This window comes from Amphiura filiformis, chromosome 11 (genome assembly GCF_039555335.1).
Source record: "Amphiura filiformis chromosome 11, Afil_fr2py, whole genome shotgun sequence".
Taxonomy (NCBI): domain Eukaryota; kingdom Metazoa; phylum Echinodermata; class Ophiuroidea; order Amphilepidida; family Amphiuridae; genus Amphiura; species Amphiura filiformis.
In genome coordinates this window covers 59,226,358-59,249,581 of record NC_092638.1, presented here as the reverse complement: position 1 = coordinate 59,249,581, position 23,224 = coordinate 59,226,358, and the positions used below count along the sequence as shown (strand labels likewise).

General features: G+C 36.4%; 1 protein-coding gene and 1 long non-coding RNA gene across 2 annotated transcripts; both read right to left on the bottom strand.

Moving 5' to 3' along the window:
* Positions 1-2,976: 2,976 nt before the first annotated feature.
* LOC140163815 (uncharacterized) lies at positions 2,977-10,961 on the bottom strand. Its single transcript, XM_072187130.1, has 2 exons — positions 6,098-10,961; positions 2,977-5,757 (listed from the first exon to the last, which is right to left on the bottom strand). Exon 1 carries the CDS (start codon positions 10,959-10,961, stop codon positions 7,554-7,556), a length of 3,408 nt encoding a protein of 1,135 aa, XP_072043231.1. The 3' UTR covers positions 2,977-5,757; positions 6,098-7,553.
* Positions 10,962-11,548: 587 nt separating this feature from the next.
* On the bottom strand, positions 11,549-21,532 carry LOC140164075 (uncharacterized). Its single transcript, XR_011860487.1, has 4 exons — positions 21,281-21,532; positions 17,861-17,934; positions 14,959-15,025; positions 11,549-11,912 (listed from the first exon to the last, which is right to left on the bottom strand). It is a non-coding gene; the product is annotated as an uncharacterized lncRNA (long non-coding RNA).
* Positions 21,533-23,224: the final 1,692 nt, after the last annotated feature.

Genomic DNA, 23,224 nt, shown 5'->3' with positions numbered 1-23,224 from the left:
TGGGATAAGACTGTATTTTGGACGTGTTTTTTGTATGATAAAACAATCAACCCCAAAGACTTGTACAAAGTCTAGATTTTTAATTTATGCATTCTGATTTTTGGGCAGAGGTGTTTTATAATTTTAGAGGTTTAAGCCCCCTTTTGTAAAAATTGATTGAACAATACATAAATTTAACCTGGGTCAAACTAAAGCATGAGGATTGTACTCTTTCATCTGGCAAAACAATTACCGGTATATTTTTAAAATTCAAAACACTTACTATTTTTCTGACATCGGGAGTAGGATGTCCAGGGGTGGGAGCCCCCGTCATCACCAAAGGTCAAAAAGGTCCACTTTGCGATTGTTGCGGGTGAAAAGAAACCGTTTTTATGCTTTTTCGGTTTAAAAAGTTCCAAATTTGCACTTTTGCGAGTGTAGCAAGTGAAAAAATTAAGTTCTTTTTATGTTTTTGAAAAATTTTGAAAAATCAAAATCCGCCCCCAATAAATCCTGGCTACGTCCCAGTGGATGTTCTTGAACTGGACGAAAACAAATCAGCATTTAACTCTTGGATTGCTGCAATTTCTTCTGCATACATGTACAGGGCTCAAAATAATGTTTTTCCAGCTTAAAGGGATATACAGTGATTTTGCAGCTAAATATATTTCAATTTTTACATCCTTGAAATGAAATGAAACCCAAACCGTAGAGCTTTTCTTTCAGACCAAAAGTTCTTTATGGTAAGCAATATCCAATAACAGGAATAGCCTGTGTAAGATGGCAACCTTCTACTGAGGTTATGACAGAATAAACAGCAAACATGTAATTTATTCAAGGGTGTTCTATTTTACTTACGGGGGTACTACACCCCTCAATAAATGTGTGTCTATTTTTGCATTTTTCTCGAAAACTAATAACACAGTGGTAACAAAAGTTATAAAGGGGCAAGGAATCAAATTACTACACTGGAATTTCAGTGACCCAAGACAAGCAGTTTGTTATTTATGATAAAAAATAAGGTACCACTAGGATGTACCTCATATCCTATCATATATACTGAACCGCTTGTCTTGAGTCACTGAAATTTCAGTGTAGTAAATGGATTCCTTGCCCCAATAATATACATAACTTTCGTTACCAGGGTGTTATTATTTTTTGAGAAAAATGCAAAAATAGTCCAAAAATTTACCACAGGGGTGTAGTACCCCCTTAAACATGAAGACAACAGTTTTTGAGTTGATTCAGTATCAGGGTCATGTGTTTTTTTAATTACAATTTGCATACCGTAAAGATTCGCCTGAGGGCGCATATGGGCTCCTTGACATAACTAGAATGTTAGGCACAAACTAAAAGTGCCCTCCTGTAAAAATCCAACCAACAAATAAGGGCATGGGTCCTTAATGTTATATGATGTATTGTTGGTCGAAGCAGCAGAAAAAAAGTAGTTCACAGCATCTTGCGAATGGAAGTGAGCTTTGGCAAAAATTGCATTGCTCAATTCATAGCGAGCATGTAGAAGAATTCAAATATCACTTTTTTGTAGGAGTGTTTCTTGAGTTATGTTGTAAAGAGGACTGAAACAACAACACTTGTAACACATACATAACTCATTAACAACAATAAATTAAGCAAGTTTTCAAAGTATATGATTTGTAGAATGAACTTTTGCAAAACACCAAAGTGTTATTTTTCAGTAATATATTGATTCAGATAATGAAAATCGATTTTTTTTTTTGGCTGCTTCGACCAACAATACCTCGTATATCCTTAATTCAGCTTTGGATTTTCAGAGGAGAGAGCTCTCTATTTGTACGTGAAATTTACCCTAAGGCAAAGGAACACATGTGCGCCATTAGGCGAATCTTTGCTGTATTCTATCAAGATATTGATAAGTTGGTCCTACATTTTGGGTATCATAGTGTAGTGACTGTATATCCTTTGAAGCTGCAAATATGAAGAGCAATTGATTGGTAATATATCGTTATGCAGACGGCCGAATCCGGATTCAGCTTTTGGTAAATTCATTTTACGTGTGCATTACTTTTGAATTAGAGAACAAGGGATCGTTGTTATACCTATAGAGGGCAGCATATCAATTTTTAACAGTAACTGTCGGTGACCGTACTGCGATGCACCGTCAGCTAACCCTATATGCCACCCTCTTTTGATTACTTATTATGCTGTTATCATCTGATCTCCGTTAAAAAATCGATATGCTGCCCTCTATTATGTACGGCATTGATCCCTTGTTCTCTAATTCAAAAGTAATGCATGCATAAAATGAATTTACCAAAAGTCGAATCGGGATTCGCCCGTCTGCCATATTCATAACGATATGGTAGAGGTAGATTGGTATTATGTTATATGATTCTAGGAAACACATTAATGTATTCAAGCAAGAAACCACACATACACAATAGTAATGGAGCTCTTATTCTTTTGCTCTTTAGCTTATAATATTTATTTCTCTCTAGCTTACAAGATTTGAGTAAGTAGTACTTTTACATGCAAATTAAACCATATTTATATTTTAACAGTACTATATATATGATATTTACACAGCACAAACTGAAGGTGCACAATTACTTACAGTGACATACCGGGTTGGGTGGGTCATGACCACAGAATTAAAACCAGAGAACCAGGACTCTACCGCCATCTTGATACAGGCATGGAGCAAAAATTGGGGGGTATTCGGGCTCCCTCGATGGATGATGGGCGCATCTGAGAGACGCACTTGATGCGACCTGCACGCGAGTACCAAGACGCAGAATTGTTTTCATTCGTCTCCGCGCACCGGCGGCAAGGACACGAATACCCCCAATTTTCTCCCCATAGCTGACGGCGCGATTGTACGTGGCGGTATAAGGAGTCCCGGTTCTCCTTCTTTAATTCTGTGGTCATGACATAAACTTGTCCACCCCCCTGATTGAAATACACGGATAAAAGTGGCAAATATTTTCATTCCAGGAGCAGGTCAGCAAAATAACCCTTGGAAATGTTTAATCGCATCAACACTGGTTTATGCCATTGAAGTCTAGATCAATGGGCTATTCCAGTTGAAATCCATATGCCCCCTATGGAAAACATTACCTTAATCTTATACATAGGGAGTGTGAATTTCAAATGGGGCTACCTGAATGGGTGATTGCATTTGATATCTACATCCTATGTGGGTGATCATGTCTTAGTGGGTGTATGGATTTCGACTGGAATAGCCCAATTTTCGAGAAATTTCATTTTAAAGAAAAAACTTATTTGAGAACAAATAGGACACTAGTTCAGATGTTCCAGGGGGCAGCTACTGCCCAGTAGATTGAGCTGACCAGTCTTGTAAAAGCTACATGGGTAGGATGGGATGGCGGACACTCTGTCTCCTGCCTCCAACTCCATCTTGTCCAATATGCAACCATTATATGTGACATGATCAAGGGGAATGAGTCACATGTCGGCCCTGATCAAAAATGAGTTTTACACAGGTTTAAAAAGAGGACATCTAGAAATTTCAGAAACTGAAAACCACATGTTGATACGACTTTTCTTTTTGAAGTTACGTCTGTTTATCAATCGCTGAAAACAATATAAAACAAAAGAATTTAAACACTTTCTTTGCCAATATCTCAAAATCAATATTAGCGACATCCGATTCGTTTCCCTTGATCGTGTCACATATACTTTATTTCACCTATAGTTAGGTAGTGACATAGGTGCTTATTTTGATGATCACAGTATCAAATCGCACATACTGAGCTTTAATATCCCGCAGAGCGTATGTATACACATGCATACAAGGGCAATTTGTTGGTATGTGTGTGACATAACAGCGTGAAAGCACTGATATCACTACCAAATCATAGGTCTAACGTATTCTGTAGATTAGATAAGGGTTCTTTCATTTGTCTGCCAAGATGGGGATCATGTTCACCTTTTACTGTTATTGGCCTTTTTATTATATACATTGTATATACTGGCTGTATGAAAATGATTGGTACCCATCAGTTTTGATTTTTTGTTTCTTCCAAGTGTAACAATTACCAATTGTTGTATGCTCTTGAAATGACTAGATTCATGACTTTCATAACATGAATCTGCAAAGTATGTGGATCTTATATGTTGCATTTTGATGTTGCAGTTTTATCCATAATCACTGAAATCTGATGGGTACCTATCATTTTGATATACCCTGTATAATGCAGCCCAAGTCTTAAACAAAAATTGGTGAATCGCATGGTTACCTATCATTTTGATACACCCTGTACATGGTATTTCATAAAGATTGAATCTGTAAAGTATGTGCATCTTATGTTGCATTTTTATGTGGCATTAACCATAATCACTGGAATCTCGTGGGTACCTATAATTTTGATACACCCTGTATAATGCAGCCCAAGTCTTAAACAAAAATTGGTGAATCGCATGGGTACCTATCATTTTACATGGTATTTCATAAAGATTGATACCAGAGCTATAATTAAAGACACAGATAAAAAGAATTTATCGCGTCTGACGTCATCTGTCAATCAAATTCGAGCACGGTTTGTTTACAAGTGTCGTGATGATGACTTGCTGAACGCGGATTTATAACCGGGCGCCATCTCAAAAGTTAGGTCTTTATAGTAGGAAACTTTCTTAACCGAAGGCACCATGTCCACAATGCCTAGAAAAGCTGCTTTTTGCCTTGTAAAAGTACGGAATTTTTCGCCATTTGCTGCTATTCCTTTTCTCCGATCAGCACCAGATAGATCGGTCTTCCTTTTACGCGCTGATTAACCTGTGTTAACCAATCAAGGATCGTCGTAATTGGCAGTGACATCAAACGCGATAAATTGTTTTCATCTTTGTCTTTCATTATAGTTTGGGTTTCTTTGTTTACTTGAAACATATTATTTTATGATTTAAAAAGGGTTTTAATTGTAAAACCCCATACTTTCTGAGTTTCAATGTGGATATTCATCCTTGTGAGTGAGCAAATGAGCCCAATCTGATCTGGTACCAATATTTCAGAAGCACCCTATATATTATGCTACTATATGTGTACATGTTTTATTCCAACCTCTCTCGCTTATATATATATATGTATATATATATATATTATATGACTTGTTAAACGTGCACTTTCTTTATCCCTCATAGCTGTCAGTGCTCAAAAGGGACTACAGCAGAGGTTCTCAACTATATTTACTCACAGGCCATAGAGAGCCAAACACATTTCAAAGATCTGTATTTGAGGGCCAAATACGCCTTGTTTTGCTATGTTTACTGTACATTTCAGAGCTATTTAAGGGCCAACCACAATTGGTTGGTGGGGTGTATCTGGGCTACGGGCTTGCTATTGAGAACCCCTGACCCACGGGCTGGATATTGAGAACCTCTGGGCTATAATTTTATATCATGTTCAAAGACAGGATAAAAGTTACTGACATTTTAGGTCAGTAAACCTTTATTTTATATTAAAATGTTCTTGAAATTATTTTGCTTCTGTCCTGGTGATGTTGTGTTGGTAAGTTTATATGTGACTCAAAGAGATTATACTCAGAGAGAACTAACTCTGCCATGTTTGCATGTCACTCACAGTGGCAGGTGGGGGGGCATGGGGGAAATTTGCTCAGTCAGAACTGTTGGCCCCATCCCCCGTAAAAATTCAAAATTACCAAAATTTCCACTTTTTGCAGCAATTTTGGACAATATTTGTTGATTCCCCACTAATAAAATCACTTTATCACCCTGATACCTCCCCCCATCCACTGGTTGCTCACGGAGGGCAAAACAGTGTACCTCCCACAGAATTAGAGAAGGAGAACCGGGACTCCCTATACCGCCACATACAATTGCGCCGTCAGTTATGGGGAGAAAAGTGGGGGTATTCGGGTCCTTGCCGACGGTGCGCGGAGACGAACGATAACAATTCTGCGTCTCATCTGAAGTGTCTTGGTACTCGTGTGCAGGTCGCATCAAGTACATCTCTCAAATGCGCCCATCATCCATGTCACGCTTGTATGACAACGATTATGCCTCGAGCGCATTCCGAGGGAAACCGAATACCCCCAATTTTTGCTCCATGCCTGTATCAAGATGGCGGTCGAGTCCTGGTTCTCTGGTTTTAATTCTATGGTACCTCCTAATTATTTCATCATGCGCACGGCAATCTTAAAAGAGTGTGCTGATTGTTTGTGGGGGGTGGGGCATGGTGATAATTGACCCAGACAGAACACTTACGCGGCCTCTCCAGTTCCCCCACCCCCTCTGGTAAAAACCCAAAATTACAAAAATTTGTTGATTTTGCCGTCTGAAATTCACTTTACCACCCTGGCACCCCCCCAAAAAAATCCTGGTGCCACCACCATGGTTGCTCATGGAGGGCAAATTAGTGGACCTTTTATTTTGCCATGTTTTGGTACAGATGAACTCTGACCTATTGGGAAAATTGCTTTCATTATTAATTATTCATTTATTATTGTAATAATTTTATCATTAAAAATAATTTATTTGTGAGATAAAATATTTTAGTAAAAGAGTTTAAATAATATTTTGTGATAACAAAAAGTAATCTCCACAGGGAGTGTGAATTTCACATGGAGTCACCAGTTCAGGTAACCCCATTTGAAATTCACACTCCCTGTGTGGGAGATTAAGGTCATGTCTTCCATAGGGGGTGTATGGATTTCAACTGGAATAGCCCAATTATACCACATTTTGTAATGGCAATGCTTGACATCATCCCTTTGTCTCACACTCATGTCATATTTAACGCTGAATGGAATTTAGTTTTGAGTATGTAACTTGAGACAACAGGTGAAACTTATGTAAGCATGGTAGGTATTATAGAAGGAGAATTCACGAACCCAGTTCCCTTTGTACTATGATCGTTATGAGTCGATACTGAGCAATCTGGTATGAATGGTGCACTATCGATTTGCTAAGCTTCTTATCTATTGAGCTTGGCCGGTTATGAACCACCGTTATCGCGACTTCTAAGCAGAATGACGTCATTTTTACCCACAAAGCATTGTGGCCGTGACCATAAACAAAGGAAAACAATTTACTTCCGGTAATTTTATAACGCCAATATTTCTTATGGCCAAGCTTGGCGGATCATAGAAACAACATTGCCAGCCTTGGAAAACCTTTCCAAATCATTTCCACTGGTTTAAAAGTCCCGCAGACACCCGCCAGTATTAAAAATCATGATCAGAAAAAATACATAAATTCACCGTAACTTTGGAAGGAAATGAGGGAATTCGATCAGGTTTTCGCTAGTAAATCAACTTGAACTCGGAAACACAATGACGCAATCGAAGATCATGTGACCGATGCAAAAGGGCACTAATACCATCCATTTCCGGTAAGGGTCACCTAGGGGGGTCTGTTTAAATTAAATTTTAAAATAGATGATCGATATTGTCGCATAACGATCATAAACATCAAAGGCCGTGTTTGAGGGACTGCACTGATTAAATCCATTCAAGTGATGACTCGCGTTGAATAGCGTAATCGGCTTAACCCTATTGAGTGGATTAGGATTTTTCTGTGGAACCTCCTTCTATAATACCTACCATGATGTAAGTACTTGATCAGCGACGTTGCATCTCAATTTGTTGCCTTGCATTTCTAGCGTCCTTTCTTTTCTTCCAATAATCTGATATCTCCCCATAAATTACATACAAAAATGGATTTATTGATGAATTGATAGGTAATATGAAACCTATTATCCATACATATGCTTCAGGTGGAATTTCAATAAGGTTACACTGTGCAAGGATGCATGTTATACACAATGGTACCCAACAAAAGAAATCCGTAAACACAAGGGCAGCCATTTTCCTGGCCATACGTATTTCATCATCATGAGTTTGTGTTCGTGCTGCTTTTTTGGATGCATTTCTTGCAATTCTAAATATTTGTATGTAACATGCTGCTACCACCATAAAACACAATAGGTTAACCCCAATAAATATCACAATGGAAATGATAGGGGAAATTTGGCTTCCAGTAATTTCAGCAATGGTGTAAGTGACATTTTGTTCATATTGTTGTTGATCTACGATGATATCAGTTGGAATATATTCTAGCCTATTTACAAATAGCTTTATTCTAGGAACAAAACCAGTCGTATTAATTTGAATGCTGTCATTCTTCAATTCGGCCGAGTGTCTACGAACTATTGGAATACCAATGCACACTTCAGAAATGCTAAATAGTTCACCTTCCTCACTTGCTAAACCAATAGAAAGACCACTCATAAATATGGCTGTTAACCAAGCAAGGGCAGTACAAATTTGAGCCATTCTTGTTGTTAATAGATGGCCGCCAAATGGGTATTTCACTGCAATCAGACGATCAATGCTTATCAGGGTAATAAAAAATACAGATCCCTCACTAGATAATATTGACAAAAAACCTGCTAGTTTACAAGCAAATCCTTGTCGCCACTTAAGAGCATATGATGGAAAGAACTCATTGTAGTATAAATCAGCAATAACTATAATCAGCATGTTGATGCCCATGAGGAGGTCTGATAATGACAACTGTGATATGAGTAATTTTTGTACCTTATTTTTGTGTCTTTTTTGTGAGTGCAGGTAATAAGCAATTCCATTGGATATAAATGCAAACAGTCCAATAACCCATATTGAAACCCTGATAGATACATTTGGTAACATTCTGTTACAAGTTAAATATTCCGGACGTGGTTCTTGAGGAATGCATTGGGCATCTTCAATAAAGCAACAGGATGAATATTGGTCAACTAATATCACAGTTGAATTGCTGAAATTGTTGAATGATTGATGAGTTATTCTGTACATGTCATTTCCCCTAAGGTCTATAGTTTCAAGTTTGGTTTGGAAAGCCTTAGAATTGATTTCTTGAATAGTATTATGAGAGAGATTTAGAAATACAAGCTCATGTAAGTGATAAAATGCATCTTTTGATAGTTCTGAAATTTGGTTATTGGAAAGAAACAAAGATTGTAAATTATCCAGTCCATGAAAGGTTTTTGATGTGAAGCTTTGAAGTTTGTTGTCACTAAGATCTAATACTGTCAACTCTACTAGTGTACTAAATGAAGGTAGAGTTAAAAGAACATTTCTACTAATATTCAAATAGATCAATGCGCTAAGGGTTTTAAGTGCACCAGAAGGAATTGTTGCCAAACTGTTTTGAAATATATCTAAACTTAACAAATTTACTGTCGAATTAAATAAATTTGTTGAAAATGGGACAAGTGTGTTCATGCTTATATCAAGCACTTTTAATGCACTGAGAGACTTGAAAAGCAGGGAAGAATTTATCATCAACTGATTGCTTCTTAGGTTGAGTAATTTCAGCTTGGACAAAGTTTTAAAGCAGTCATCTGACAATGTAACCAACTTATTGTGACTCAGATCAAGGGACAATAGATCCTGTTCTTGCATTGATGAGAACATGTCACCTGGTAACATAACCAAGTCATTATGACTTAAGTCAAGGGCCAGTAGTCCTCCCATCATGGAGAATATTCTATTAGGCAAGGTGGTCAAATTATTGTAGCTCAGGTCTAAGATGCAAGAGTTTGTGTCCACTAGTGATGTAAACATTCCATCTGGTAAGGAGGTCAAAGTGTTATGACTCAGGTCAAGGGTACCAAGGTATATTATCTGTCGTGATGTGAATATGCCATCTGGTAATGAGGTCAATTTATTATTACTCAGGTCAAGGGTACCAGCTACTATTTCCTGTAGTGATGTGAATATTCCATCTGGTAAGGAGGTCAAAATGTTATGACTCAGGTCAATGGTACCAAGGTATATTTTCTGTAGTGATGTGAATATGCCATCTGGTAATGAGGTCAAACTGTTATAACTCAGGTCAAGGGTACCATAGGATATTTCCTGTAGTGATGTGAATATTCCATCTGGTAAGGAGGTCAAAATGTTATGACTCAGGTCAATGGTACCACCATATATTTTCTGTAGTGATGTGAACATTCCATCTGGTAATGAGGTCAAACTGTTATAACTCAGGTCAAGGGTACCATAGTATATTTCCTGTAGTGATGTGAACATTCCATCTGGTAAGGAGGTCAAAATGTTATGACTCAGGTCAATGGTACCAAGGTATATTTTCTGTAGTGATGTGAATATTCCATCTGGTAAGGAGGTCAAAGTGTTATAACTCAGGTTAAGGGTACCTTCTATTCCCTGTAGTGATATGAATAGTCCATCTGGTAATAAAGTCAAAGTGTTATAACTCAGGTCAAGGGTACCATATATTGCCTGTAGTGATGTGAATATTCCATCTGGTAATGAGGTCAAAGTGTTATAACTCAGGTCAAGGGTTCCATCTATTTTCCTTAATGACATGAATATTCTGTCTGGTAATGTAGTGAGATTATTGTAACTCAGGTAAAGGTAGAAAGATTCATGTAGTAGGCTGAACACATCCCTGTGTATGACATGAATGTCATTGTGGCTCAAGTCAAGATACTGCAAACTAACTGATGAATGAAATAAGCCAGGTGTCAAGTAAGTCAAATAGTTGTAACCTAAGTTAAGTACTTCTAATTGGGATAAATTCTGAAATATGGTCATGGGAAGTACTTGAATGTTGTTATGGTCTAAGATTAAATATTTCAGTGCGTTGAGATCTGCAAATGCATGTGACTTAATATCATTTAAACTGGTATTAGCAAATGATAGACCCAAGGCAGTTGGTTCATATACTATTAAATCTGAACTGGTCTTATTAGTACTGTCTGTAATGCACAAATACCGCCATTCTCGATAACCTAATGTACATGTGCAAGACAGAAGGCACTCACATTCACACTTGATTATGTGAGTAGTTACGCCAAAGGTGACATAGTTGTCATTCGGTCTGTACCTCCAGTAATCTCTGATTCTATATTTCTTGTTTTGTTTGATTTGCTCCACAAGATATTCATATAAAGTCAAATCACACACAGCAACTGTATCAGATAAACTTTCAAAACAAATTGACATATTTACATCTTCAGCACGTATCTCTAGCAAAATGTCAGTGTTCTGAAAGTGAAACCTGAATTGGTTTCCACTGATAGCTATCATGCAAGGAACATTATTTGACAGTAGCGCATATTGCCCTGCACACGGTTGGATTTCATTTCCTAACATTTCTATATAGAAATAAGAGTATACAGTCATTACAGTGTTCCGACCTGAATGTAGCATTTTGACAGAAATAGCTGTACTATTTTCAGTGGTAACCAACACACTGCATTTGTGTGGACCTGTATATGCTCTGAGTTGGATGTTATTGGTAGAACCTATTAGAAGGTGGTCAATGTTACATGCATCAGCTACACTCAGGAGTGGGACAGTGAGAGAAGAGTAATTTCTTGTGTAGTAGGTTGGTCAATGTCACCTAATTCTGAGTCTGTTACACCCAAGTCAGTTACACCCAAATCAGTTTCACCCAGGGCAGTTTCACCCAAGGCAGTGGGAGAAGCATCCAAACTATAAAAATAATTTGAACTATAATTTGAATCTAGGTTTTCTTCACAATTGACATTACTTAACCAAAACATGAAAATAAGTATAAGGACTGCTGGGTTGTGAAACATTGCTTTTGAGGATTCAGTAAACATTGTCCAAGCTGACTTTCTTAAGTGTTGGGGTTATTGAAAATATGCAGTGAATGTAGTAAAATATGTTGTTGTGGTATTATGGTTTCTTGGATAATTTAGTGATTGCACACGGGATTGCAAAAAATTAAAAATGAGCAAACAAATCTCCTTAAGATGTAAGAATAATAGGACAAGTTACTCTGCTATAGTTTATTCTACACTACATACAAAATTATACATGTATATGAAAAGAAATGAGTTGTCAAATGCTATCAATGCTGGAATGTTCAGTGCTTGGTCGTGGCTTGGTGCTCAGTAATCTTGAAACACAGGCTTGATCTCTGCACAGCTGTTATAGAAAATGATGGGAAACAAGGCATAATTCATCATTTGTTAATCAATGGATTAATTACAAAAAAGTCAGTGCCACCTTAATATTCTATCAGAGCAAGAATGATTGAATTAATAAATTCAAGTCAGTATCACATTAAGGGGTAGGGTATGAACGTTTGGACATTATTTATTGTGGGACATTAGAGCACATCAGACTTATCGAATTGCATTCTGAATACAAAGAATGTCCTGATATCAAATAATTTTGATTTTTTGAAATTTGCAATTAATACACATTTTATGGCAAATGATTAAAAATTGATATTTTTGATATTTAATAGTACTCGAAGTAAACTTTATAAATCTGATGATTTATACTTAAGTGTATGTAGGTGGGATGAAAAGCCGACGATCAATTGAAAATTTTGACCTTTCGTATTGAAGATATGGATTTTTTTCCCAAAACACCAAAAACAAAATAGGTCTTTAGATTTATAAAATTTACTTCGAGGACTGTTATATATCAAAAATGTGAAAAATATCAAATTTCTATAATTTGTCATAAAATTTGTATTATATCGTGAATTTAAAAAACTGAAAATTATTTGATATCAGAAAGACATGCTTCGTATTCAGAATGCAATTCGATAGGTCTGATGTGCTCTCTCATGTCCCACAAAAAATACTGTCAAAACGCTCATTCCAGATCCCTTAATATTCTATCAGCACACGGCAGAGTGCCGAATACGCACAATTGCTGTTCTGAGTAAACGGCGTTTGAAAATCTTGGTACCATTCCGTTGGTCATCCTAAAAATTTAGAACATTCTTGAGCACTAATTTGAAATGTATATTATAGAAGTGAATGTGCACCAATTATTTGCAATATTTCTATGTTCTGAAACGATCGATATCATCCCTCCAAACGGGTATTTACAGCTATTCGGCTTTCTGCTGAATCCAAAATGTCTTTACCGCTGCGGAAATAGTTGTATACGAGGTCGAATACGCATTCAACTACGTGTAAACCATAGCACGCATTCTTGATTTGGTGATTTTGTGTAGAAATTACTGGTTGTCCTAAGGATGTTGACTTTAAATTTGATATATAAGTTATAAATAATCATCCCTGTAATATACTGCGCCAATAAAGTATCCTTACACTTGGAAAAATAATCACAATTACAAAACTGAACAATATTGGGGTAAATTTGTTTTTTTAATAGATGCACTACTTAATCCTGCACATTATGACACCACACTGAATCCAATGTGACCTCAAGAAGTAAGGTTACAAGCAATTGAATAGACGAAGGTCCAGTTTTAAAAGTGACAAACTGGCCTATACAAGGCGCAAAAAGACTCCAACAAGCGCAACAAAGAGACAACACAGTTTCTTCAATGAAGCGTTATTTAAAGCAGTTTTATTTCAGTTTTTACCTCTCTGTACTTTTCATAACTTTCATTTTATTTGTCAGTTCGTTTGTTTCAATTTTCTTTTGTTCCTTTTGTTTTAAATCAAAGCCAAACGCATAAATTAGCCATTCACCACTCTCAAACCAGATTTGTGGTCTGTGGAGTTTTGAATAGGCCAGTTTGTCACTTTTGAAACCGGACATTCGTCTAATCAAATGCTTGTAACTTTACTTCTTGAAGTCACATTGGATTCAATGTGGTGTCATAATGTGCAGGATTAGATAGTGCATCTATTACAAAACAAATTTACTCAAATATTGTTCAGTTTGGAAATTGTGATTATATTTCCAAATGTAAGGATACTTTATTGGCGCAGTATATTTAGTTAAAACTCGCAGATTTTAAAGCAGAAATAACAATATTGGCTTATATTTCATGTATTTTGCTAATGATTTTTGGGATTTCACGAGGGCACACTCACATTATTAAGCCATAGCGATATCATGTGGGGAATGTTTGTACTTATATTGGTATCACTGGATAGACGATACCCATAGCTATCCATTGGTATCAAATATTATACAAATAATGAATGTTTATGAGTGCAATGGTAAGAATATTTTCATGAGTTGAAAAATGGAATGTTCCATTCAACGAAGCGAAGCTGAGTTGAATGGAACATTCCATTTTTTCAACGAATGAAAATATTCTTTCCATTGCACGAAAAAAAAACATTCATTATTTGTTTTATATAACAACTAAGAAAAAAAAAAATGCAATCTAGCCGTGCAATAGAACGTACGGAATATAACAAAAGTGCACGGTGCATATAACGAAAATGCACGGCGCATATAACCAAATTCCACGGTAGTGACGTAGGCCGTAAAATAGTTTATTTATTGAATGACATGTGACCAACAATCAACCAATCAAGTAACAAGGATCTACCTAGGTGTTATATAAAATAGTATATGACATCATAGACCCTGGAAATAGTCCAGGGTCTATGATGACATTTAATATAGAAAATTCGGGGTTTCCAGCTATACAATACTATAGATCAACCTGATTTGTACAGCTGAGTATACGATTCATATTTTGGTCAAATTCATTAATCGCACTTAGGCGCGATTCGTCCAAATCACAATTTCAATATCTACGTCGGGAAGTAAGATTTATCATTAATTTTTGGTGGAAATGAAAGATCACCTGATATATAATCACAAGCATACAGTAACTCAATTTGCTCAAAATGCTTGATTCGTCACTCTGCCGAATTCATAACGAATTATGAAAGCCAGAATAAATATACCATTTTTCACCCTGATGCATGCGCATATAATTATCATGTATATTGGGCCCCGTATTGGGCGGGAAAAAGGGAGGAGCGGGAGAAGAAGGGGCTAGCGCCTATTATCCTTTTTTTTTCTCTCTCTTCACTTTTTCATACCATCGGGGAAAAAAATGGCTAACTTTTCGGGCTGTTGAAGGGGGAAGAAAAATTCATCTTTTCTCCCGAGTAGAAGCGGGCATGGGTACGCCACTGCTGACTTCACTGCCAAGTCAGGGTGAAAACTGCATGGTATGATACTACAAGTCAGTGCCACTATGATGTCACCTTACATGTAGTATTTACATGGAACTTACATTTTGTTTTTTCTTCTTGAATTGTTCCCAGAAAGGTAGTCCTATCACAAGTCGAGGATTTCTCTTTCTGTATAGAAAATAATATCAGCATAACAAGCACACTAAAATAACTGAACCAATGTATAACATATGACTCAAGACGGTCCAGACACTGACTCAAAATGATCTCAAGACAGTGACTCAGGCGTTGACTTGGTTTTTACAGGACTCAGACTTGGGCTCAGATTCATATACTCAGTACTCAGAGAGCCGTAGCCAGAGAGGGATGCGGGGTAGGGTGGGTAGGGTGTGGTGAGTTAGGGTAGGAGTTGGTAAGGGGATAGGGGTGAGGCTATAGGGATGGATGTGGTAAGTGGGTAGGAGTATTGGGGTAGGCCTAGTAGAGTACAAAATTTCATTTTGTATGAAATAGTATAGAGCTAACAATTTGGATAGTTTATTTGTTTTATTCGGCTATACTTTTTGTTATGTATACTTCTATTCTTGTTTGTATGTGTATCTGGTTTTCTGCGCCTTGGCTTAGATTTATTTTTCTAGATAAATGGCGCATTACAAATGCTTATTTATTATTAGGCCTATTATTATTATTATTATTATTATTATTATTATTATTATTATTATTAGGGTGGGGTTGGGTAGGGGTGGGGTATGGAGTAGTAGGAGTGGGGTTGGGAAAGGATGGGGATAGAGGTGGGTAAGGTGGGGGTAGGGGATGGGTGTGATAATGGGGCAGGACTAGGGGGCGGGTGTGGTGGAGGTAGATGGCCAATATGCTCTTTTCATGCAGAAAAAGTGTTGCCAATATCATGCGCGTATTTTGGGGGGGCTTTGGGGGCGCCAGCCCCCGGGGTAAAAGCAGGGGGCGGCCAAAATGAAGGGGTGGCGGAAGAAGAAGGGGCGGCAAAAACAGGGGCGGCAAAACGTAAGGGGATGAAAAAACAATTAGTAAATAAAAAAAGGCGGAAAATTTTCATAAAGCGCTCTTTATATACATCACCTAGGTTTCGTTAGGCCGTATAAAATTAATGTTTTGGTTCTCGTCCCCTCCCTCCTCAATTTCTGTGATTTGTCAGATTTTTTTTATTTTTTAGATTTTTCAATTATTTTAGACTTTGGAATGATCTATGAATTTTTCATACATATAAATAAGTTTATTAGAGAACAAGGATCACTTCCAAGTCTTTTTGTGGTACTCTAGGGGTTTATCCTCAGAATCTCACATTTGAAAAAATGACCGACAACTACTGAAAATGGTGATTTTACATTGGAAAAAAAAAAAAAAAAAAAACCTCCCTCCCTCATCAATTCATGAAAATCCTCTAGACGAGAACCAAAATATTAATTTTATACGGCCTTATCATTGAGGTACAGGACTTTTTGATTATATTTCTACATGTTCATACCACATACATACTACAAAATTAGCACGGGTCATTTAAAAAACAAATCACATTTTTGTTACTAAAATGGGGGTTATAGCCCCCTCAACGGGTCCTCTCTCCATAGGGTTACATGTAAAGACCAGTTATAGAAAAATGGCCCTAGAATAAAAGTGCCCCATTCATTTTCCCTCAAATTTTGCATATGATGTAGATTTAACATCTGGAATGTAATGCAAGTGATGTCGGTGCTGCTCATCTAAATTCATTTATAAAATGTCCGCCCCAGACCAAGGTGATATATTTAGCATAGTCGAGTCATAGTTCATTGAATTTACAACCGTATGACAAAACAGGCGAAAATAGCAACTTTTTGCACAAGATTTGCAATATAAAGAGAATTGGCCATTTCTCATTAAAATGAAGCTAATAGACCTATTATATGGACAATATGAGTGTGCTCTTTCATTTAATGACATAAAATTTGAAAAATGTTGAAAGGAACACTTTAGGTTTTGACTTTTAAAACCTATATTTGGTCAAAAATTCAACAGATTTACCACATTCGCCTTGCTATAAACATTGAATTGCGTTATCTGTTGACTATTAAAAAAAGGGTTTTAGAAGGAAGTGTTAGCTTTCATTCAATATAAAAAAAAATTGATTGGATTAAGGGAACACTTGAGATTTTGACAAAAACCAATCACAGATGCATTTCCACTCGATCTCACACAGCTCTTAAGCTGCTATGCTCTCAACCGTGTAATATAACCACATACTGCGCAGAGGCTAGACTCGCTGTATATGGAAATATCTACTCTTGGGTGTATCGAGGTGGAAACTGCGTATGCATTTATAAGAGAATCGTTTTTGTAGTCAAACCTTTTCATATGGTGTGTGTCTATCAATATGCCCCTTTTTGAAGTCGTATCATCCCCAATTAAACCACTTTTTTAACAATCGCACCCGATGACCCCTTGTTTTAGGTTTCTATGAGAAAAACTTACCAAAATGCCATAACATAATGAGAAATATTCTTATTTCAACAAGTTACGGTAAATCCCGGCGGTAAATTTGAAACCAAAAATTGAATTTTGCTTCGTTTATTCAAAATTGTCTACCCGATGACCGTTTTTTTTCCTTCAAAATTTTATATCAAATGACCCCGCCCTTTTAAAAAAAAATTATATCCAATAAATAAACCATTTTTTTTTCACTTTGTGATACCCAAAGATCCCCTCTCTTAAAACAACATAAACCCTAACCCACATCATAGGCTATACCGATAGCTCCTACTTCCAGACGCTGGTACATGTAGGCATATATACCAATCACTTCCAAAGACTAGTTGATTGCCGAAATCCCGGGATTTCGGCAGGCCAAATCACAGGATTGCCACCCTAACCCCAACCCTAGCCCAAACCTTAATCCTAACCCTAAGCTCTGCTGCAATCCCTAGATTAAGGCATGCGATCTATTCGGCGCTACAACCTAGACGTAAGAAACCTTAGATATGTACTTACCAGGATCTTCTACTATTGAGTCTCACTAAGGCCAATTTGTAACCCTCAAGTGTCTAGTATGAACAACTCCGTTCCTGTGAGAAAAAAAAAAAGAAAACCATATATAATATTTGCCGCTTTGTTCCCTGATTTTAACACATACTCTGTCATGTCTGTTGTATGGGCGTGGGGTCTTGGGCCCCATCTAATTATCTTAAGGCGATTTAATACCCTGATTTTCATCAGTAGGCCTACCCATCTTCTTTTTTTTGTTGCAAATTTATAAAGTATATAAATATGTTCATCATCTCATGTCCTGAACTTTTGTTTACTGTATCCTGGTAACTGAGATGTGTGTTTCATAACAAACCATAATTTATTCTATTGAACATGTCCAAGTAGAATACATGAATAGAACACATTAAATCCTTTGTTATACTATCTATAGAAATATACTCACTGATTATAACACTGAATAAATTAAATAGGCCTATAATAATCTCTTCCACATAGACAATTTAATACTACACCATGTATGTATCTTCTATAATATGTTGTTAGGAAAAGAGATTAAAAAGGCTATAAGGTCATCAATGGTCAGGTTATAGGTCAATTGGTTCAGGTCAAATTCAGGCATCAATTTTGAATACATGTGATAGTCTGTGATATCATACATGTCATAATGAGGCATCAATTTGGATATTTTGTCTGTTACTGGATATATAATGGAAATGTGTGAGGTGGATATACTAAAATACCTTGGGATGTAAATGGTGAGTACAATTTAGATTGCCTAGTTGAGTTGGATTGGGCAAATAAATATTAAATAGTTACCAAAATCACAAAAATGAAGCTTACGGAAAACTACCTAATATAGTGGTATAGGTAACAAAAAATACAATCTTTTTCAACATTGCTGTAGTGTGGTTGTGGTAACCTGTTACCTATGGCTTAATTAAGTTTCAGTGACATAGTGTTGCAAGTTCAAAATACAAAATATAGCTCGACATTGAAAATAGAAGCATTTTAACCGGTTCGTTTTTGATAGTTGTGGAGCACCAAGTTCATGAAGTCATAAAAGAAATCAGGGACCACTTATTCCCATTTTACATATCAACATTATTTCCCTAATGTGTTAGCAACACATATCCAAAATTTTAACGAAATCCGTTGATAGTAAGCTTTCCAAAATGAAGTGAATTTAAATCATCAGTGATGTACCTCCTTTTGGCTTCTATCTGCAAAGGCATGTAAGCTACATTGATACCGATGCCACCAATAAAACGAGAAGATTTGCCCCATCATTTGGCATACCACTTTGTCCAATTTTTTTTTGTAATTTCTTCACAAAATGCAAAAAAAAATCAATGGGTGTAGTACCCCCTTAAGGTGGCTGTGTACTCTCAGATATGCATGTAGTAAAAGTGCAATAACTTTGTAATTATTCGCGCAAGATATATAAAAGTATACATTTTTATGAAGGCAAGACATCAATAAATCTTAATATAAATACAGATTTGGGGTAAAAACAACAATTATGAAGAAAATCACAAAAAAGTGAGTTTTTGGCAATATTTGTTAGGTACATCATAACAAAAAAACACTCTTTCCAAAATATTTTATTTTGTTTTTAGCTCAATCTTGAGGCTCCATTCCAAAAACGGTTTTTTATTTTTTTGATATTGGCCTTATTTTTTGAGATATTGACCATATAAGGCATCAAATTGAACTTTTTAAAATTCACAAACGCCTATTTGCACAAAATGATGCCTAAAATCATAAATAGACCAAAATATAAAAAAATGAGAAAACCGTTTCTTGAGTCGATCATGCTTTTTACGATGATCATATTTGCTTACCTATAGATGCTGTATTTATTGAGTTATCGTGTACCTAAATCGTCATTTTACCGAGAAAATGAACATTGAAATAATGGCCGTTGAAGTTTAAAGTGGTCACATTATGCACTTTCATCGAATCTTACAGGAGAATGCGGCAGTTTTCGTTTTTCTACCTTATATAACGTGAACATCGGGTAAATCCACAGCCCCTTGAGAAGTTTGAGCGAAATCCATTCATAATTTGATATTTAAATCGGGGGAAAGAACTTGAAAAAACCCACATTTTATCAGCTAAAACGGAGCCATTTGACCGCTAGGTTTTTGTGAAATCGGTGCTTCCGCAGTGCTTCCATAAGATGCGCCGCGCATGTAGATAAGCGTTGCGTATGCGTAGCGTATTTGTGCGTTAACAAATTGCGCGATACGCAACGCGAGGCGCGTTGCGCGCGTGTACCCTGCTGGTACAACAAAGATTTTCTTTCCTTTTCAATTTCAAATACGAGTGGAATAGTGAAATAAAATCCTTAAAATATTGCAGTTGGAGTTTACAAATCTGGATTTTCATTCCTTGTATTTATAAAAAACATAACAAAGTACAAACTTATCAAAAAAACTCAATTTTGCGAAAGAAACCATGTCTAGAGTACACAGCCGCGTTAAGATAAGTGCCACAAAATACGAGTTCATAGCTTAAACGTACCGGAAAGTGAAAAGTTATCATTGACGGGTCATTCTTTGGTAAGGTACCTATTGCAGTCCCGCCATTTTCAGGGGTCATAATACGGGATTTCGAATAAAAATCACAGTTGTTGAATATATGGGATGCAAGTTTTCCTGCTTTTGCAGGAATTCCTGCTTTCATGAAGTCCAAATTCCACTTTTCTTTATTTTCAGCCCGTTTTGGAAGCTGTTGGCCCAGATTCACGCACTTTTCATGATTTTCCCTTCAGGTCAGCTTGCATCACTGTGAATAATTGACATGAATCTTTATATCTTTAAGCATCAAAATATTGTTCTTATTTTCAAGAAAATAGGGATTTTTAATGTTAAAACATTATAATAACTTAATTAACCCTTTCCACGCGGGTGTCAACTGCAGACGACAAGTTCAAAGTTATCTTAAAAATTCAAAACTCGTACATTTTCATACCTATATTTGGAATCAGCATGAAAAATGCATTAAAAACAAACAAGCAAGTACAAGAGTACAAACAAGCCTAGTATTGGTTCAGTGGTTGAGATAGCTCTTAATATTTTAAGAAAATTAGATCAAAACTTTTATCAAGACTTTATGTTCAAGCATATGGTCAGCACGTAAACGCAGCTCTGATACTGGCAATGAATATTGTGATTACTTCGTAAACTGAGAAACTACCACATTGATTCTGATATATCATACCTAAACATGCACATATAAGACACATTTTGCTTGCATAGTAATTGTAATATAGTGCATTATCGAAATCCTCTGTAAATCCATCAAACATACAAGTTAGTTTTATCTCCATTGTATTGAAAAAAAATATACATGATAAATACAAATCATCAGGAATAAGAAACTTGCTAACTTCATCTTAAAAATGACAAAATGTTTACTTACCAAAATGGATGCTCTGGATGACAGGGTGTCCCGGGGATGTCCTTTGGATTCAGAATAAGAAGAGATACAAATTCAAAACAAAATGCTATATACTTTAATAGCTTGTTATTTTGATTGTATGCGAGTGTTAGTAGCCTATACCACTTTGATGTGAGCACAGGAACTGTGATGCGAGCCTGATTGATTCCCAAAATCCAAGCGATTGGAGTGATGAGTTGGAAACAGGAGTCTGCCGTCTTTTGTAGTCTTGAAAATGAAGATGCGCAAATGATCACACACCAACTGCCATCAGTATTTATATGCAACCACAGCCACCCACGTCCAACACAGACCCTGGTCCAACACCACACATGTAATCCATCCCGGGCCATCATCCGTTCTGTGAAAATTATATTTGATTGGCATGATTCAGTTTCAGTTTCATTTACAGGGTGTCCCAGAATGATTTGTACCGTGTTTGCAAAAATAACTAAACATAGAAGACGGGCAGTGTATCTATTTTTGATACCAGCATTATAATGTTGTACATGTCTCCTACTTATTCTGTTAATTTCAGCACGCTACCTTTATTTGTTTTGGCGTGGCATACAATAATGTAAAATCGATGAAAAACGACTCGCATACCTTTGAAAAATGGCACGATACGATTAAATGAAGAACGTGGGATGTTTGGCACAGCATTTCGACGACAACTACTGTTGGGGTTGCGCCTTAAAGCTTGCCGGACAGCTGCAATGTTCGCTCTAGTTCTTACAGTCTTACGAGCACCTGAAGCTTCACTCTGCCGATTCCTGACAGTTCCGTGCTCGTCAAACTTCTTTACGTTATACACTATCGTCTAATGAATCTTCTTTGCGTCTCAACATAGCTGCCGGTTTGCCGTAAGTTTTTGAAAGAAATCCACGCTGCTGTACAGTAAATTGAGGAGCCGTCTTTTCTGTACCACAACCAGTTCGATCTCTGCAAGCATTTCAAATGACATGAACCTCACACCACAATAACTAAAAAAAGAGAGAATGGGATTAGGCCACAAATCCTTAATTCCATATAATGATTGCTTCGTAACGTCAAAAATAATAGATAGATATCGGCTATTTAGTGGGAATATGAACAGGGCACAACTAAAATACCTGCATAACTTTTTCCAAATAACTTTGTGCTGAACGGTTAGTAATGTTACAGATTTTCAAAATAGGTTGCGTTGTCAAAACTTAGAATTCACCATTTTTACGCAATTTTCTATAACTTCTACTAGAAACGTCCAATTTTTAAAATCTAAAAAATCTGAGAAAGTTAAATATATGTAGAACTTAAAATGTAAAACAATATGACCATTCAACATGCCCTTCATACCTAAAAAAATTCCATCTTTCCCGGTATAGATCATTCTGGGACACCCTGTATTTCACCATGTTTTTGTATAAATACATTATACAAGAGAATAAAATAGTTACATGGCGGGTAAACCAAAAGGAGCAAAGCTCGAAGAGAATTGGTCACCCTTAAGGGATGGGGTATGAACGTTTGGACAGTATTTATTGTGGGACATTAGAGCACATCAGACATATCGAATTGCATTCTGAATACGAAGAATGTCCTTCTGATATCAAATAATTTTGATTTTTGAAATTCGCAATGTACTACACATTTTATGGCAAATGATTAAAAATTGATATTTTTGATATTTAACAGTACTCGAAGTAAATTTTATAAATCTGATGATTTATACTTAAAGTGTATGTAGGTGAGATGAAAAGCCGACGATCAATTGAAAATTTTGACCTTTCGTATTTTTCCCCCAAAACACCAAAAAAAATCTTCAATATGAAAGGTCAAAATTTTCAATTGATCGTCGGCTTTTCCTCCCAGCTACATACACTTTAAGAATATATCATTAGATTTATAAAATTTACTTCGAGGACTGTTACAGTATATATCAAAAAT

Coding starts and splice junctions, on each gene's coding strand:
- LOC140163815 (XM_072187130.1), bottom strand. CDS start 10,961: ATGTCAATTTGTTTTGAAAGTTTATCTGATACAGTTGCTGTGTGTGAT.